This window comes from Schistocerca americana, chromosome 8, assembly GCF_021461395.2.
Source record: "Schistocerca americana isolate TAMUIC-IGC-003095 chromosome 8, iqSchAmer2.1, whole genome shotgun sequence".
Taxonomy (NCBI): Eukaryota; Metazoa; Arthropoda; class Insecta; order Orthoptera; family Acrididae; genus Schistocerca; species Schistocerca americana.
This window is the reverse complement of record NC_060126.1, coordinates 100,883,206-100,903,809: the sequence shown is the minus strand read 5'-3', so window position 1 is coordinate 100,903,809 and position 20,604 is coordinate 100,883,206. Positions and strand designations below refer to the sequence as shown.

Here is a 20,604-nt window from a genome sequence, read left to right as displayed (position 1 = left end):
TATTTGGATGGCTCAAAAACTACATAAGCAATAGAACCCAGTACATTGTCCTTGACAGTAAGTGTTCAGAGACAAGGGTATCGTCAGCAATACCCAAGGGAAGTGTGAAGGGTCTATTCTTTTTCTCTTTACATGTAATCAATATGAAAGACAGGGTGAGCAGCAGTCTGCTTTCTGCTGATGACACTGTGGTGTATGGGAAGTTATCGTTTAGTGAATAGGAGGACACACAAGATGACAAAATTTGTAGTTGGTACGATGAATGGCAGCTTGCTCTAAATGGAGAAAAAGTAAGCTTAACAACAGAAAGTTACACAAAGAAAATACTGTTGTATATAAGCTTTCAGCTAAAGCCTTCTTCTAAGAAGAAAAATACACACACATTCACATACGTATGACAGCATTTTCATACGGCTGGAATGTTTTTTTATTCTCGTAAGAAGGCTCTGGCCAAAAGCTTATGTACACTAGGCTTTTCATTGTGCCCGTCTGCAAGTCAATATGACACGTTCACAGTGAGTAGCAACCCACCTTTCTCATGATATTGTTAAAATGTGTTAGACTAAAAGGCTCATTTTTAACAGTTGTTGGGGCAGCACCACAACAACTGTTGGAAACAAGCCTTTTAATCTAACCCAACTGTCACACATTATTACATTTTCCATGTCCAATTTGTCACAAAAAAAACTGTAGCATGACTGCTATTCAATTTTAGGAATAATTAATTTAAAAAAAAAAATTAAGTAACAGATGGCTCAACTGATTTGGAAACAAATTTTCTGCATCGATACGAGAAAAAAATTCTATACTTGTGTCAATATGTAAGCATGTAATAATATTTAACAAAGTTTCATTTAATCAAAATATGAGACTCCATAATTTCATTAGCTGCTAACTAAGGTAACTTGTATACAACAGGGAAATGAAATCTTTTATTCAGTAATCTTCAATATTTACCACGTCCAGTTGGAACCTTGCTTCGTGGCAGTGACCCTTGGGATTGATTAGGAGCTGTGGTTGGCAGAGCTGGTTGTGGCAGCTGCTGCTGTTGCTGCGATACAGAAGAGGGGGCTGTCTGCTGATCTGCAATCTGTGGAAAAACATTTCCTTTGCTGATATATTCAAAAGTAATTGTTTTAGACACCAGCCACAAAAAATAACACAAAAAGAAAGATCAACCTGAAGCCAACTGCTGAGCAGTGCATATACAAAAACAACAAGAAATGTCTCAAACTTCTGAGCTACCAATTTTCTAAAGCAGTACTAACATACACAACCAGACAATTGCCGAAATCGACCCATTTACAGTGACTATGAAGATGAGTGGTAGTTCCCCTATGCATACAGAGCTTTCAAGTAATTTTGCCTTAATTTATGTTAGTCCTTTCGCACACTATTCCTTCATTCATTATTTCATTCTGAGTGTTGTCAGTCAACATTTTTTACTTATTTCAATATTTTATCACTTCTTTTCCCTTTTATTTTGCATTTCTTTCACTTTGACTGCCTTTTATTTCCCTCTGCACTCCTGATTTCTCTCAGATTTCTTCAAACGATCAATTTTATTATATTATTAGTACCACACAGAGATTTCAAGTTGAGTTCATCATCCATTTTTATTATTATGTAAAACTTTGTTGCATCTTGTAACTTCCACAATTTAAACAGACTTTCTACCATCAATAACCTTTGTCTTTTTCCCATATTCTACATTTCAGCTTCATCATTTTTTCTAATAATGAAATTTATAATGATGCTGAAAGACGTTAAATATCATCATCTGCAAGCATGTCAGCCCCCGCCATCTTTCCCCATTGCTACTTGCCACACAGCGGAGATACTGAGTCACTGATAGGAACTACAAAAAGACTGTCAGAAAGTGAGCTTTCAGCCAACAAGACTGGGGGCACAGCAGCCAGAGACTGTGGTCATGTACATGTGAATTGCCCATGCAATGTGTGTGTGTGTGTGTGTGTGTGTGTGTGTGTGTGTGTGTGTGTGTGCGTGTGTGTGTGTGTGTGTGTGTGTGTGTGTGTGTGTGTGTGCGTGTGTGTGTGTGTGTGTGCGTGCGCAACTCGGCATCTCCACTATATAGTGAGTAGTAATTATCTCCACTTTGGTCTTCACATGACTCTCTCTCTCTCTCTCTCTCTCTCTCTCACACACACACACACACACACACACACACACACACACAACTATAGGTGCCTGGAAGAGGATTCTTAAGCAGAAACACTGGACACTTTTTTCCCCCTCACCGTTATACCAAAGCACATAATAAACATTTCAAGTCCTACATGAAGGGTGGAAAAACAATGGACTGGTTTGAGGTGCACTAGGAACTGATTCAGAACCTGTTTTATCACAAATAAAGGAAACAGCACAACATTCAAAGTTACTGTGTAGAACAATAGCTCTGTCAGCTACTGCTTCTGAGTGGGGTTTTTTGAATCCAGAGATTGACAAATGTTACTTGAGTGTAATCTTCAGTTTTCTGTCAATACATGAGAGTTTTGGTCAATAAAGGAGCAGGGACTTTTAAGGACAAAAACAGTTAACAAATAGAAACTATGTTCTGAATCCTAGAGAATCAAACTGTAAAATTCTTCCCTTTTAGTTGAGTTTCAGTCATTTTTGCTACAGCGATGATTAGGGACCTGAAAAATTCATATTTGCAATAAATGCAAATTCTGCATCAAAATGTGAAAAAATGATTACCTAATAAATGCTATTTCAGAGCAAATTACATACAGATGAACTAATTTATTAGAAATATCTTTATTTGCTGCATATAAATATTGAATATGTTACCTATTTTTGTGTACTGGTATTGCTGATCATCTGAACAGCACAATTTGGAAAGATAATGTACACAAGAATGTGTGTGAAAAATAAAAAGTGTACAAACACAGTGACACATCTATGCACTTGATGCTCCAGTACCACAATAACTGTGTACAGTAGTATGGTTTCTTATAAGATACTCAAAACGTAATGCAACATGTGACACTGTTGTTTGACCCAGCATCTTAGAACAATGAAACACACCAATGTCTGCTAGCTAAAGTTGATGAATTGTGGTAATGCCGAAACTTTAATGAGGCAGTTCTCGAGAGATTGGGCCTGAACTACCTCATTTATGACACTGCCAGGTTCAGCAAGGAATTGTGTGGCAGCTGTTACCGAACAGCTTATGTTGTATGTTGCTCATTATCTTGCATTCTTATTTTGAAATAAATGAAGACGCTAATCCTAGTTCATCACAGAGTTTGATTGTGACACACACAACACCAGAAGGGATTGGCAATCGCAATGACCATGTGTTAGTTCTACTTCCATAGAAAACCTGCAAACTGGTATATGCTGGCTGCCCTATGAGAGAGAGACTGGCCTCCTTTCCCTGCCCTCCTCCTCTCCCCTCTGGTAGTATAATTCTAATTTGTTTACACTTTTGGCCAACGAAAGGTTTATAGTGTCTGCATTCTGCTCTATGGCAACTAGAAAACAAAACCTGTCAACATACTTCGATCATGCCAAAAGTCTTCAACATGCAAACAGTTATTTTCTGCTCTACTCCTACACTAAATACCTAGTTGGTTCTAACGGCAGATTTATTAAGTATGGGTCGGACAGCTATGAATGCCCAGGAAAAGTTGAAATCAATATTCCGCTGATTTTGTAATCATCATACTGGGTGTGAAAAGAAAAACAAATGTTGAGAGACATCTTAATCAGAGAAGCGTTCTGTTCACTGGCTGGAAAATTCCGCTGCTTCTGAATTAAAACAACCATTTGTTTTAAATTTAAATATAGCCAAAAGTGGAAAACAGGTCCTCAGCAATGATGGAACTTTTATTCAATTAATTGTTTGTACTACTTTGGAAAACAAATTTTATTACTTCCTAAGAGACTTACAGGAAAGGTGATGTATGGTGGTGTTGTTGTGGTCTTCAGTCCTGAGACGGGTTTGATGCAGCTCTCCATGCTACTCTATCCTGTGCAAGCTTCTTCATCTCCCAGTACCTACTGCAGCCAACATCCTTTTGAATCTGCTTAGTGTATTCATCTCTTGGTCTCCCTCCACGCTGCCCTCCAGTACTAAATTGGTGATCCCTTGATGCCTCAGAACATGTCCTACCAACCGATCCCTTCTTCTAGTCAAGTTGTGCCACAAACTCCTCTTCTCCCCAATTATATTCAATACCTCATCATTGGTTATGTGATTTACCCATCTAACCTTCAGCATTCTTCTGTAGCACCACATTTCGAAAGCTTCTATTCTCTTCTTGTCCAAACTATTTATTGTCCATGTTTCACTTCCATACATGGCTACACTCCATACAAATACTTTCAGAAACGACTTCCTGACACTTAAATCAATGCTCAATGTTAACAAATTTCTCTTCTTCAGAAATGCTTTCCTTGCCATTGCCAGTCTACATTTGATATCCTCTCTACTTCGACCATCATCAGTTATTTTGCTCCCAAAATAGCAAAACTCCTTTACTACTTTAAGTGTCTAATTTCCTAATCTAATTCCCTCAGCATCACCTGACTTCATTCGACTACATTCCATCATCCTCGTTTTGCTTTTGTTGATGTTCATCTTATATCCTCCTTTCAAGACACTGTCCATTCCGTTCAACTGCTCTTCGAAGTTCTTTGCTGTCTCTGACAGAATTACAATGTCATTGGCGAACCTCAAAGTTTTTATTTCTTCTCCAGGGATTTTAATACCTACTCCGAATTTTTCTTTTGTTTCCTTTACTGCTTGTTCAATATAAAGACTGAATAGCATTGAGGAGAGGCTACAACCCTGTCTCACTCCCTTCCCAACCACTGCTTTCCTTTCATGTCCCTCGACCCTTATAACTGCCATCTGATTTCTGTACAAATTGTAAACACCCTTTCACTCCCTGTATTTTACCCCTGCCACCTTCAAAATTTGAAAGAGAGTACTCCAGTCAACATTGTCAAAAGCTTTCTCTAAGTCTACAAATGCTAGAAACGTAGGTTTGCCTTTCCTTAATCTTTCTTCTAAAATAAGTCGTAGGGTCAGTATTGCCTCTTGTGCTCCAACATTTCTTCGGAATCCAAACTGATCGTCCCCAAGGTCGGCTTCTACCAGTTTTTCCATTCGTCTGTAAAGAATTCGCATTAGTATTTTGCAGCTGTGACTTATTATACTGATAGTTCTGTAATTTTCACATCTGTCAACACCTGCTTTCTTTGGGATTGGAATTTTTACATTCTTCTTGAAGTCTGAGGGTTTTTCACCTGGCTCATACATCTTGCTCACCAGATGGTAGAGTTTTGTCAGGACTGGCTCTCCCAAGACCATCAGTAGTTCTAATGGAATGTTGTCTACTCCTGGGGCCTTGTTTCGACTCTGGTCTTTCACTACTCTGTCAAACTCTTCACGCAGTATCGTATCTCTCATTTCATCTTCCTCTACCTCATCTTCCATTTCCGTAATATTGTCCTCAAGAACATCGCCCCTGTATAGACCCTCTATATACTCCTTCCACCTTTCTGCTTTCCCTTCTTTGCTTAGAACTGGGTTTCCATCTGAGCTCTTGATATTCATGCAAGTGGCTCTCTTTTCTCCAAAGATCTCTCTAATTTTCCTGTAGGCAGTATCTATCTTACCCCTAGTGAGATAAGCCTCTATAACCTTACATTTGTCCTCTAGCCATCCCTGCTTAGCCATTTTGCACTTCCTGTCGATCTCATTTTGTGACGTTTGTATTCCTTTTTGCCTGCTTCACTTACTGCATTTTTGTATTTTCTCCTTTCATCAATTAAATTCAGCATCTCTTCTGTTACCCAAGGCTTTCTACTAGCCCTCATCTTTTTACCTACTTGATCCTCTGCTGCCTTCACTATTTCATTCCTCAAAGTTCCCCGTTCTTCTTCTACTGTATTTCTTTCCCCCATTCTTGTCAATTGTTCCCTAACACTCCCTGAAACTCTGTACAACCCCTGGTTCTGTCAGTTTATCCAGATCCCATCTCCTCAATTTCCCACTTTTTTGCAGTTTCTTCAGTTTTAATCTACAGTTCATACCCAATAGATTGTGGTCAGAGTCCACATGTGCCCCCGGAAATGTCTTAAAATTTAGAACCTGGCTCCTAAATCTCTGTCTTACCAGTATATGATATATCTGACACCTTCCAGTATCCCAGGCTTCTTCCCTGTATACAACCTCCTTTTATGATTCTTGAACCAAGTGTTAGTTATGATTATGTTGTGCTCTGTGCAAAATTCTACCAGGTGGCTTCCTCTTTCATTTCTTCCCCTCAATCTATATCCACCTACTACATTTCCTTCTCTCCCTTTTCCTACTCTTGAATTTCAGTCACCCATGACTATTAAATTTTCTTCTCCCTTCACTACCTGAATAATTTCTTTTATCTCATCATACATTTCATCAATTTCTTCATCATCTGCAGAGCTAGTTGGCATATAAACTTGTACTACTGTAGTAGGTTTGGGCTTTGTGTCTATCTTGGCCACAATAATGCGTTTACTATGGTGATTGTAGTAGCTCACCCGCACTCCTATTTTTTTATTCATTATTAAACCTACTCCTGCATTACCCCTATTTGATTTTGTATTTATAACCCTGCATTCACCTGACCAAAAGTCTTGTTCCTCCTGCCACCAACCTTCACTAATTCCCACTATATCTAACTTTAACCTATCCATTTCCCTTTTTAAACTTTCTAACCTACCTGCCAGATTAAGGGATCTGACATTCCACGCTCCGACCTGTAGAATGCCAGTTTTCTTTCTCCTGATAACGACATCCTCTTGAGTAGTCCCCACCCGGAGATCCAAATGGGGGACTATTTTACCTCCGGAATATTTTACCCAAGAGGATACCATCATCATTTAATCATACAGTAAAGCTGCATGCCTTCGAGAAAAATTACGGCTATAGTTTCCCCTTGCTTTCAGCCATTCGCAGTACCAAAACAGCAAGGCCGTTTTGGTTAGTGTTACAAGGCCAGATCAGTCAATCATCCAGACTGTTGCCCCTGCAACTACTGAAAAGGCTGCTGCCCCTCTTCAGGAACCACAAGTTTGTCTGGCCTCTCAACAGATACCCCTCCATCTTGGTTGCACCTACGATACAGCTATCTGTATCGCTGAGGCACGCAAGCCTCCCCACCAATGGTAAGGTCCATGGTTCTTGGGGGGGTGATGTATGGTAACAACTCCTAAGCTGACCACAGAAGGGAACCTGGCCACATGTTGTTGTGGCTGATTGCCATGCACATCAACGAGAAGGGGGCATCCTAATCACAAAAAACCATGAGAATGTAGTTTAAAAGATTCAATAATCAACAAATTTAAAATATTTAAATATTCGCCACTTTATGGACTTTACTGAAGTAGAGGATATTAAGCCAATTTTTATATTTATTTAGCAGGCAACACAGTATGCTAAAACAGTATAAAGAAAGTATGCTAAAACAGTATAAAAAAAGCCTGAAAACATTTTAGTATATGTTTTTTTGTGTGTATATTTTAGGTTAAGTACTGTATCCACAGTTGGTAGGGCCAAGACCGGGACTTATCAATGGCTTTACTAGGCAGTGTGCTATCAATTGCACTATCACCTTGCTATATTCTTTCTGTGAAATTGTACTGTGTACGTAGTTTTCATTGTTACTGATGCCTTTTTCTAGACCAAGCTTGCCAGGAGTTTTTGTTATGGAAGTAACCAAGCAAAATCTATTCAGCGATCAGCTTCACACACAGCTTGAGCCCATTTCTACTTGATCTTGCTCCTTCCCTTTGTCTTTCGGCGTAATTCCAGCACTATACTGTTATAGTATTGTACAATACAAGATAGGGCTGAGTAAGGAAGTTTTACGGGAATCATCAAATCCACCAAAGTTACAATTTTCGGCTTATTCACCTACTTTGTGGCACACTTCAGCAACACAGCCAGCAAAAAAAGGCACTTGTTCATGGCGAACTCAATGGATATTATGTAACACCCAAGCAGATGGGCATAATATTCATGCAAATCATGACTTCGATGCCAGAAATAAAACACAAAGTATCAGATTTTGCTAAAGCATATGGTTTCAACATTTGGAATCCATTTTCCAAGAAACCTTTCTCCCTATCATACAAAAGTAGAAGCCATAAAAACCAGACTGATCACATATTACTGTAGAAAGATGACTTTCAAATTGTTACTAGAAGGCCATGTCTCACATCACAAACTGCTAGTTGCCAACTTTAAAATCGGAGGTTACAAGAGAAAATAGGGCACAATGCATGCTTCGAAAACTTAAGCTTCATGAAAATAAAAAGTTCGGAGATGAAGTTGCATTTCTGTTAATCAGCCTCGCTGTCAGTCAGCACTGTACGCGTCAAATATTGTTGCAGTGAAGACTATGCTTTATGTTACAATATTTGGCTGCAAACAAACAAAAAACACTACCGATTGGTGCTGTGGTGACACGAACATCAGGCACCAACAGACCAGAGCCCGCAGCAACTCAAACTCGTGAGCCACATCACCAGACCACCAGAGGGTGGCAACAGGGGCTGGATCTGCATACAGACGTGTACGCAGCTACAACTTGTGTACACAGGCCAAACTATCTCCTATTGCTGCAGAAATCAACTGCAGCCAATCACACATTGGGAATCACTCTGCGAGGCAATTATTTAGGCTTGCGCACTGGCTCCAGAGGCCACTTCCAGTGCAACGAGCAGGATTTCATGATGACATCACTCAACATGAATGTCTCTCCACTCTGCACATCACCAAGGAATTAGACTTTGTCAATGTAATGGTGTATTGCTGGGAGGCCTTGATATACTCTCTGCTTCTTCACCGCTTTGACAGTGTCGGACTTGGTGCTGGTAATATTTGTCCAAACAGTTACTTTGGTTCTCTCATTGGGACTTTCGTGAAATACGACCCCACAAAATTCCAAATGTTGTGATTGCTTTACAACTTTTGGACTTAAATGTCTGCCTAGGACTCCACACTTTAACTTCTGGTTCCTATTTCAAAACTTAAGTTTGTTCAAGTAATCGAGAAACTTTATGTTATACTTCAGATTCTGACCAAATTAAACTTATGAACTTTGACTTTGTGGAACTCTTTTTTTTTTTTGTCAGTCACTCACTGCAAGAAGACTCGAGTTTGTTTCTTTGGAAGTTACTGATTGTGTTATTGTGTTATATAGATTCATTGGCATTACCTGTGTGACATATACTTTGTTTGCAATAAAATTTTTAATGGTGTGTGTGATATATTTTAGTGTGATATTTCCGTTGGGACAGGACACATCAATTGGAAAGATCAGAGACATGAAAATATTCATGCCAAACAAACAATGGAACCAATTTACAAAGTGCTTACGGCCACGAGAACTATAAAACAGCTCAAACAAAATAAGAAGACAGTACTGTTAAGACAAATGTACAACACTTTTAAAGAAACTTATGTTTAGTTAGAAACAAAGATTAGTGAAAGTCTGTACACCAACTTACACAAATGCCAGCACAAACACGTCCAATGACTATAAGACAATGATGATAAGGAGCAGGAGGAGGAGGAGGAGGAGGAGGAGGAGGAGGAGGGAGGGAGGGAGGGAGGGAGGGAGGGAGGGAGGGAGGGAGGGAGGGAGGGGGGGAGGGAGGGGGGGAGGGAGGGGGGGGGGAAGAAGATTCTGTGATCACAAGCCAACAACTGTCACACTACCAGAACTACAATTATGGCATAAAGAAGGAATGATCAGAATAATGTCAACATTTGTACCACCCCCCCCCCCCCACACACACACACACACACACACCACTACAAGAAAGTCTCAGCTTAATATAGCTACACCGCTAAAAAGATAGTGACATTACTCTAAACTGCAGTAAGATCTTGTTCCATAAGCTTTTCTTTTGGTCTTAATGTTCAGTCAGTGATCAAGCACACAGCCAAGTTATCATTAATCCTTTTTTCAACAACTCAACTGAAAACCTTCCAGCCACTGCAATAGAACTTAATGACAAACTTACAAATCAAATGTGTGTTTAAAGTTTTAATGGTAAAATCTTAAGTGATTGCTACCAACTCCACATACTTCAGCACATCAACTTCCAATAGACTGCAAGTTTCTAGCCAATACCAAGCCCAGCGTGTGCTGACAAAAGAAGAGCATTACAACTATGGCTTTGGAATCAACAATTTTGTAGATAAATTAACTGCTGCTGGGTATGTTTGCCATTTCTTTGTAGACACAAACTACCCCACCATACATCATCCCTATCATTCATCTGTTGCACTCCTAAGGGTGTGTAGCAATCCAGCTGTTGAGAGATTACATGTATTATAACATGAAGCACTAGCAGTACATGATAAAATTCAGTCTACATTTATCAGATTCACAAGCAGTCTTTGGCATTCAATGTCAATTTAACATGACTCACATCTGGATGTGTCTCAGGTATTTTAAGACAATCTGCATTGCAGCATTGCTTCAGATTCCATGTTAAGTAGGGGTTAATTACAAGTAACTGTGCCAAAGGCCTTGCTGCAGTGGTAATGCTGATTCCCATCAGATCACCAAAGTTAACTGATGTCAGCATTGGCTAGCACTGGGATGGGCCACTGTCCAGGTCTGCCGAATGTAGCTGGCAAGCGGGGTGCATTCAGGCCTCATATGGCCAATTGAGGAGCTACTTGATTCAGAAGTAGTGTTTCCGGTCATGAAAACTGACAATGGCCAGGAGAGTGGTGCGCTGACCACATACCCTTCCATATCAGCATCTAATCTATTGACACCTGTCATCTGTGGATGACACAGCAGTCAGTCGGTGCTGCAGGGCCCTCTGAAGCCTGTTCAGACGGAGAGGGTAAATTACTGTTTTGAGTCTTCTCAAATTAAACAAGGCCATGAAATCTTTACTGGGCCATATATATTATGGTACACGACTCTTGGGCTGTGTTTCTTTAAGCTTTCCTGGCCTTGCCGCAGTGGTAACACCGGTTCCCGTCAGATCACTGAATTTAAGCACCGTCAGGCTGGGCTAGCACTTGGATGGGTGACCATCCCCGTCTGCCGAGCACTGTTGGAAAGCGGGGTGCACTCAGCCCTTGTGAGGCAAGAAGTAGCGGCTCTGGTCTCATAAATTTACATATGACCAGGGGAGCAGTGTGCTTGACCACATGCCCCTCCAACTCTGCATCCAGTGACACCTGCGGGCTGAGGATGACACAGAGGCAGGTCAGTACAGAGGCCTTCCAAGGCCTGTTCGGACGGAGTTATTTATTTCTTGGGAGTGCATCCAGGATATTATTAATTATTGAACCAATATTTCAGCTGTTTTACTCTCAGAGGTGTAAAGTCTTATCTATGACTAACGTTCATTGCAACAGTGTTATCTATGATGCATGCTAGTTTGCTCCACAGTATAAAGTGCTTTAATAAAACTTGAAAGTGCTCACCTTGAGAATCTTTGAAAGGTTGTCAAATGGAATATCGTTACAAGAGTTAATAATAATCTGGACGCTTGCCTGAAAAATAATGGTAGCTCTTTGGTTGGTTCTCATTTTACATTTTTACTCTGCAAGTAACAGGAATAATACAGACGAGTTTCATGGAATTTTATCAATAGAGACCGAGTGCTTCCAACACCAACCACTATCCTGCACAAGCAGAATGACTCATAAGTCTCTCCTGACAGTTTGTCAGTGCCAAATAAGTTACCAGCCTGGCAGCAAATACATGAGAAACAAACAAAATACCTCATGACGCGAAAGAGTACAGAAGCTCTTACTGTTATATCCTAACCAGTAATGCCATCCGAGCCCGCTGCCAAAAGGTTGGCAGCATCAAAGTCCGGACGCCGTCCGCATAAGCAGCGCCAGCGAGACAGGAAATCGCCGCAAGTCTGCGCGCGCCACCGCTGGCTTCTGGGTTCTTAAGCGCTGGAGTCACGAGCGCTAGGACAGTTCTGTATTCGCCGCTCAGTTGTATACTCGCCACCGAATTGTTTACTTGCTAGTCAGTTGTATGTTCATCGCAGCAGAGTTTTTGTTTGTCGTCAGCCGACGCTGACCTAGCCGCTCCGACTCGAACTAGACAGATTTCTGTAGACACACAGTTCACTACTGTGTTTCTGTATCTTCGTTAATAAAGCTAAGTACCGACTTTTATTTAATCAGAGTGTTTGGGTTTTCATCTTTCTTTTCACTGTTCCAGCAGACCAGTCAGCTCGCTATTAAAAGTGTGGCGGTGGCTTCGTAAGCCGTCTATACAGCGAATTGTTTGTCGCTACGAACACCGCCACAAAACTGGAGACGAGGACTTCCGAACTCGTGTGCAGGGCTGGTTCAACTTGTTTCTGGTTATACTAATTATAGCGATAAAATTTTGGGGGCTGGTTTACTTTGTGTTCACTATGTCTGCCGAATTACAACAGTTGATCTTGTTACAGAGTCAGCAAATACAAAGTCTGGTGGAAGCAATCGCCAAACAAGCGGCTAATCCTCCAACACAACAGGAACAAGCACAGGCAGCACCACCTTTCCGTGCTTTTGAGGCATCAAGAGAAGAATGGCGAGAATATTTCGCGCAGTTGCAGGCTCACATGACAGTCTACAAAATCACAGGTACTGAGCGGCAGCTCTATTTAATCTCCACTGCAGGCGTGGAAGTCTGTCGACTACTTTGTAAGTTGTTCCCGGACTCCCAGCCAGAAGCTTTAGACTATGACGTTGTTGTTAACAAGCTTGCTGAGTATTTCGAGTCGCGAGTTCATGTGGCAGCAGCCAGATTCAAGTTCTTCAGATTAAAGAAACTGCCTCATCAATCTAATAAACAGTGGTTAACAGATTTACGGGGGCTTACCCGTCAGTGCCGATTTAATTGTGTGTGTGGAGCTTCCTACAGTGATGTCATGTTACGAGACGCTATTACTCAAAACATTGCAGATTCTCGTATTCGTGCTGCTATCTTAAAGTTGCCTGACCCGTCATTAGAGACTGTGATGAACATCATTGAAGCCCAAGATACTTTTGACTATGCTGAGTGTGAGTTAGATCAGCCATGTATTTCTCAAATTGCCTGTGCTAAGCAAGTTATGTCATGCCCGCGGCCCCACCGGCAGAGTCAGACTTTAAACACTAGCCGGCCGCGTCAGGTTAAACACATTCGTCAGCCGCGTGTGCAAAATGATAGAGTTAAGTCTTGCTCTAAGTGTGTTCTTGCTCATCCTCGTGAACATTGCCCGTTAAGAAACGCGGTTTGTCACTTTTGTCAAAGGAAAGGACACATCCAGACTGTTTGTTTGTGTAAACGCAAGAACGATTCTAGTGCTGCCCAGCCCATGGATATTCATGTTCTTCAAAGCCAGCCCCCCAGAAGGTCGCGTTTAAAGACTCTTCCACAGTTCGTGTGGGTAATAAACTTGTTGGCAATAAGCCACCCACCCAGCCCTCTGCTATGCGACCCAAGCGTAATTCAAACGCTGTAAAAAGTAATGTACAGACTGCAAGTGAAGTGGGAGTTGTTGTTCCACCCGCCCAACCCACAAGTTGTCGTAAGCAGCGAACACGCGCTAAACGCGCTGATTTTGTGTCTTCCGCCTCCACTGCACCGATCCAGAGACAGTGTAATAAACTATTTATGAAGCTACGCATCCAGGATAAGACCTTCAATTTTCAATTAGACACTGGTGCGTCTGTGACTCTCATAAATAGTGCTACGTATGCGGCTATCGGCCGCCCTAAACTTTCAGCGGCAAAACATTCTTTGGCTACTTATAGTGGAGAACAAATTCCTGTGTTAGGTGTATGTAGCGTGCCAGCCACATTCCGTGGCAATACAAAAACAGTTTCATTCACAGTGCTCCGCGCTACAGACAGTGTAAACATTTTCGGATTAGACTGTTTTGACTTGTTTGGCCTGTCTATCCAAGACAATGTGTTGCAAATTAATTCTGTTGTTGTTCCTCAAGACAGCATAACCGATTTGTGTAAACAATACAGTGACATATTTAAAGACGAACTAGGTTGTGCTGCGAACTTTGCCGCTCATATTACGTTAAAAGATAACGCTCAGCCTCGATTTTGTCGTGCTCGTCCAGTGCCTCACGCCCTCCGGGCACCTGTAGAAGATGAACTTCGTCGTTGGCAAAACAACGGTGTTATTCAACCCGTTTCAGCGAGTCAGTGGGCTTCTCCCTTAGTTATTATAAAGAAACCGTCTGGCAAGTTACGTTTGTGTGCTGATTTTAAGTCGACAGTTAATCCTCAGACTGTCACTGATTCTTTTCCTTTGCCTAGACCGGACGAGCTGATGGATAAGTTAGGGGAAGGTCGTTTCTTTTCCAAAATTGATCTCCGTGAAGCATATTTGCAATTGCCCCTCGACGAGCAATCACAACAGTATTTTGTCATAAACACGTCGTTGGGGTTGTTCCGTTTTCTGCGTTTGCCTTTTGGTTGTGCGTCAGCTCCAGCTGTTTTTCAGCGTTTTTTGTCACAACTTCTGGCTAATGTGCCATCGTGTTGCAACTATTTAGACGATATTGTTGTGTCCGGTCGGACGCCTGCTGACCATTTCCGTAATTTGGAGTGTTTGTTTACAGTGTTGTCTCAGGCAGGCCTACGTTGCAACATCGATAAATGTTCATTTTTCCTTACGGAGTTGGAGTATCTGGGACATGTTATTAATGCTCAAGGCATTCATCCCTCCCAGTCACATTTAGCAGCTATTCGTGATTTGCCCGCCCCTCGCAATCTGCAGGAATTGCAAGCAGTTCTTGGCAAATTGACATATTATATTAGGTTTATACCTAATGCATCACAGATTGCTGCACCGTTGCATCGTCTCCGCCGTAAGAATGTTCCGTTTGTGTGGTCAGCTGATTGCCAATCAGCCTTTCAGCAGCTTAAAGAGGCTTTATTGAATGATCGTTGTCTGGTCCATTACGACCCTAACAAGCCTCTGGTGTTAGCTTGTGATGCCTCTTCTTTCGGCCTCGGTGCTGTGTTGTCTCACCGAGTCGGTAACACCGAACGTCCTATTGCGTTCGCATCTAAATTGCTAAACAAAGCCCAGTGTAATTATAGCCAATTGGACAAGGAAGCGTTGGCTATTGTGTTCGGTGTCACAAAATTCCATCACTACCTCTATGGTAGACCTTTCTATTTAGTAACAGATCACAAGCCCCTGACGTCACTGTTTCATCCGTCTAAACCAGTTCCTCAGCGGACAGCTCAGAGACTACAACGTTGGGCTCTTTTGTTATCACAATACCAGTATGAGATACTGTATCGCCCTACAGCTCAGCATGCAAACGCTGACGCGCTTTCTAGATTGCCGATTGCTGCGAATGATGTCTTCGATTCCTCTGACGACACTTGCCATCAGATTGACGCCGATGAGCATCAATCCCTCCGGGATTTTCCGATTGATTATCGTCAGGTGGCACGTGAGACAGCTACGGATCCTCATCTGAGTTTACTATTACGTTTTGTTCAACGTGGTTGGCCGTCCAAGGCAAAGGACATATCGGATCCTGTGGTTCATCGCTATTATCCGCAACGTCATCTGTTGTCTGTTTCGCACGGAGTTTCGCTGTTACGCACCGAGAATGACCAGCTTCGTGTAGTGGTTCCCCAAGTGCTCCAATCCAAGGTCCTCGACTTGTTGCATCAAAGTCATTGGGGAGTGGTCCGCACCAAGCAGTTTGCCCGCCGTCGTTGTACATGGATCGGCATTGATAAGCAGATTACGCAGATGTCTACAGATTGTTCGACGTGTGCCGAACACCAAGCTGCTCCGCCTCAACGCTATTTTGAGTGGGCACGCCCTGCCGGTCCCTGGCAGTGAGTACATATTGATTTCGCTGGTCCATATTGGCATTCTCGTTGGCTCATCGTGATAGATGCATTTAGTAATTTTCCGTTTGTTGTGCCCATGCAGTCTACAACGTCTGCACAAACTATACAGGCGTTGACTTCAATTTTTTGTATTGAGGGTCTTCCAAAAGTTTTAGTGTCTGACAATGGTCCACAATTTACCTCTGCTGAATTTGAAAGTTTTTGTTCTGCCAATGGCATTCGCCATGTTCTTACTCCGCCGTTCCGCCCTCAATCGAATGGTGCAACGTAACGTTTTGTACGCACATTCAAGGATCATATGGACCGCCTTCGTGCTACGCACTCTCGTCAGCAGGCCCTCATCACGTTCCTGTCGTCGTACCGGACCACGCCACGCGACGGGCCTTCGCCTGCGGAGCTTCTCCACGGCCGTCGTCATCGCACCCTACTACGGTTGTTGCACCCCCCGGATCGACCCGCCGCTTCTGAGCATCGCACGCGTTTTCAGCGCAACGAGGCCGTTTTTTTCAGAGTTTATCACGGTCGCCGTCGTTGGGAACGTGGTACCGTGATAAGTGTCCAGGGTCGCGGTTTTTATACTGTTCAAGGTGCTACTTGGGTGCACAGGAGGCATCAGAACCAGTTGCGCCGCGCTGGCCGCCCGGATTCTGCCGCTCGTTCTTTGTCCACAGATTTGGTCCGCCGCGGGTCTAAGCCACGCCTTCCGACTTCGCTGCCGCCCCCAGGGCAGCAGCAGCAACCGTCGCCGCTACCACGCCGACAGCCCGTCCCGTTGATGCCTCCCGCTCAGCTTCATCCGGGAGTGCCCCAGGTGGTCGCTCCGGCACCTGCGGTCCCTCTGCAATCGCCACCGCCTTCGGAGCTGATGGACGTCGACCCCTCAGCCGGGCCGCCTTCCCAAGCGGTGGCTGTGCAGCCTGCCCTGCAGCCGCTTTCCTTGGGCACCCCCAAGGAGTCTGACACCGCAGCGCCTTGTCCGGCGCCCACTCAGCAGCCGTCGACGCAGCGTCAGGAGACGCTGCCTCTCTTCGTGGGTCCCGACGCCCCGTCGCGTCCAGTACCAGAAGCTGCGCCCGTGGTCACAGGCGTGCACCCTGACCTCGATTTTCAGTCGGTGTTTCCCGAGGCCCCGCGCAGCCAATGCTGGGGTGCGGACCGGGGACTGCCACCGACAACAGTCTCCGCCCCGGTCTCTTCTGCTACGCCTGCGGCCAGACCCCTCCCCCGCCGTCGACGCTCGCCACGTCATTATTCAACGACAGTGCGGCGATTTGGGGGGGAGGAGTGTTATATCCTAACCAGTAATGCCACCCGAGCCCGCTGCCAAAAGGTTGGCAGCATCAAAGTCCGGACGCCGTCCGCATAAGCAGCGCCAGCGAGACAGGAAATCGCCTCAAGTCTGCGCGCGCCACCGCTGGCTTCTGGGTTCTTAAGCGCTGGAGTCACGAGCGCTAGGACAGTTCTGTATTCGCCGCTCAGCTGTATACTCACCACCGAATTGTGTACTTGCTAGTCAGTTGTGTGTTCATCGCAGCAGAGTTGTTGTTTGTCGTCAGCCGACGCTGACCTAGCCGCTCCGACTCGAACTAGACAGATTTCTGTAGACACACAGTTCACTACTGTGTTTCTGTATCTTCGTTAATAAAGCTAAGTACCGACTTTTATTTAATCAGAGTGTTTGGGTTTTCATCTTTCTGTTCACTGTTCCAGCGGACCGGTCGGCTCGCTATTAAAAGTGTGGCGGTGGCTTCGTAAGCCGTTTATACAGCGAATTGTTTGTCGCTACGAACACCGCCATAGAACTTACCTTCTTCAGTTCATACTAGCTTTTGAAAATATCTATAGTAGAAAAGTGATTTAGTTGAGATGGGTAACTTTCAGCATTACTTGACAGTTTAACTACAAGGGAAATTATGTCTTCATTATAATGAAACTTTTTGACACAGCAGTGTAACTGAACAACATTCATTCTTCAAATAGATCACTGAGATTATACACAAACCACAACACAATAATAACTGGATATTATCAGCACGAGTAACCTATCAAAGATAATTCTGTCTCCACTCATTTTGGCCACTGTACAGAACTCTCCTCATCTAAAGTTATAAATTATTTCTCCTTTCACTACCTGTTCTACTTCTGTTACCCACTTCTGCTCTCTTGGCTGGAAAAACAAAAACATCTGGACAAAATCCTGAACCCAAAGAATTAAGAAATAGTGATCAACATAGCAGCCAACAAAGTAGTTTTCAAGTGTGTTTGTGTGTGTGTGTGTGTGTGTGTGTGTGTGTGTGTGTGTGTGTGTGTGTGTGTCAAACACACACTTATCAAACTAAGAGCAAAATCTTGAAACTGTAATATTTCTTATCAGTTTAGTGCACATGCATGCTACCCCATCATCTAAGGTAAAAATTATCTTCCCAGATTTTTGATACGTAGTACTTTATAATAAGTAAAAGGCATATACAGATGTTCAAGTAACACTACACTACACTAAAATTAATTTTGTAGAATCGAGAAATGGCACAAGAGTTGCTGAATCAACAATATTTTATTACATGGCTGTTTTCGGAACAAAGTTCAATCATCTGAAATAAAAATATCAAATTGCTTATCCTCACCCCCACTGCTGTCATGGAATGAAAGTTCTGTATCAGCAGAGTAAAAAGGAGACATAAATTCCACAAAAGCCATTTCCCCATGTGCCAAATCATGGCTAGTAAATATTTACTATTGCACAGTTTTCCTGTCAAGTGTTCCCAGTCAGGTGATACGAGGGGAATGGTTTTTATGGAATTATGTCCCCATTTTATACCACTGACATAGAACTCCTGTTCCATGACAACAGTTGGGGGTGAGGATGACCTCATACGGTTAAGTGATATTCTTTAAACCACATGATGGAACTTTAAGTGTTCTGAAATTATGTATGCAATAAAATATTGTTGATTCAGCAGCTGCTGTGCAGTTTCTTCATTTTACAAAATGGACTTTTGTAGTTGCAGCTGCCCCATAAGATGCCCCCTTTGTACTAAAATCAATGGTACACAATATATAATAGTGTCTGTAACACACACACACACACACACACACACACACACACACACACACACAGGCAGTCTTCTTTCTCAGCCCCTCTCCCTCTGAATACTAGCTGATATCAAGAAACAAAATCCAAAACCGATTTGTGTTCCCTGTTAACTTGGCACAATTTCTACTATTAAATTTCCTCGAATCTATAGAATGCTTAATAGCTTTCACATTCTACTTTCATGAAACATTTAAATAATAAAGCAAAATAACAGTAATCTTAAAGTATATAATTAAAACACTGATCAACCAAAACCCTATGAGCATCATCTTAATAATGTACTAGCTCAACTTTTGAGTGCAATACAGCAGCATTATTGCATGGTATGAATTCACAAGTCCTTGATAGATTTCTGAAGCTATGTAGCATCAGATGTCTCCGCAGATATCACACTATTCCTATAAATTACAGGTTGCTGGTTTGTCGATGTGGAGCTGGCATCCAATAGCATCCCAAGTGTGCTCCATCAGTTTCAGATCAGGTAAATTTGGTGACCAAGACATCAACACTAGTTCACTATCATACTCTTCAAACCACTATAGCATGATTCTGGTCTTGGTTTCCGTTTTCCAGCAATCACCATCAGGGAAGACATCAAGCATTTAGGGATGCAGCTGGTTCACAATAATGTTTATGCAGTCCACAGCTGCCTCAAAGGAATCAACTACCACCACATAATGCAGCCCACATCGGCTTGCACCTGTGGCACAATGTACACTTTGAGCAGTCTGTCACCTGGGTGATCGCAAATCTGAATGGGACTGTCGACACTGTGTTACCAACAAAATTAAATGATTCAACCAGGTGACATTTCCATCGATTCACGGTCCAATCTCAATGATCCTGTGCCCACTCCAATTTTAACTGACAATGTTGTGTCAATACGGGAACAAATATGGGTTATCTGGTGCTGAGCTCCAAGGTCAACAATGTGTGCTGAACACTGTGCCCTGAAACACCTGTGGTTGCACCAGCATTATACTCTTGTTATCTGTCACAGACTGCTGCCTGTCTTACTTTACAGACTGGACAAGCCTCTGACCATTTCTGTGATGAGGCATGGACACCCAACAAATCGTACTCATGGTTTCACTGTCATTACAACAGTTTTCCTCAACCTCACGATTAGCAAACTAACAAAAAATCTTCCTTGTGGGCCACAATGATTGTCCTTTGTCAAAGTCGCTTATGTCAGTGGATGCCCCATTTGCGGCCACTACACTTGCTAAAATGATTCCCATTTGCCTCTGCTCTGCATATATACTTTCCTTATCATGTCACATGTCTGCAGTGTCACCATAACAAGTTCAATACTGTTTCGGCTCATCAGTGTGTATCAAACATATTGCTCTTCCACATTTCTCAACTGTTTATTCATACCATATTCTTCAATGCTGCTTCGAATTCAATTTATTCTACAGACATGCTCAATGACATACTACCACCTGCTACACAGAACTACCATATCCCTTGATGTAAGATTTGATAGTATACTATTTCTAAATACATTGTCATTATACCGATTTCTTACAACACTGAAATTAAAATGTAATAATTTTAACTATTGGAAATATGCATATTTCAGCACACACTCTTCACAGAACTACACTATTTTACCCAACAGAACAGCAAT

At 42.6% G+C, this 20,604-nt stretch overlaps 1 protein-coding gene across 1 annotated transcript in view; it reads right to left on the bottom strand.

Moving 5' to 3' along the window:
- LOC124545283 (ataxin-2) overlaps positions 1-20,604 on the bottom strand; it is a 136,276-nt gene that overhangs the window by 68,865 nt on the left and 46,807 nt on the right. The window contains exon 8 of the mRNA XM_047124166.1: positions 958-1,090. Within this exon, the coding sequence (XP_046980122.1) occupies positions 958-1,090 (133 nt within the window). The remainder of the gene's footprint in view (positions 1-957; positions 1,091-20,604) is intronic.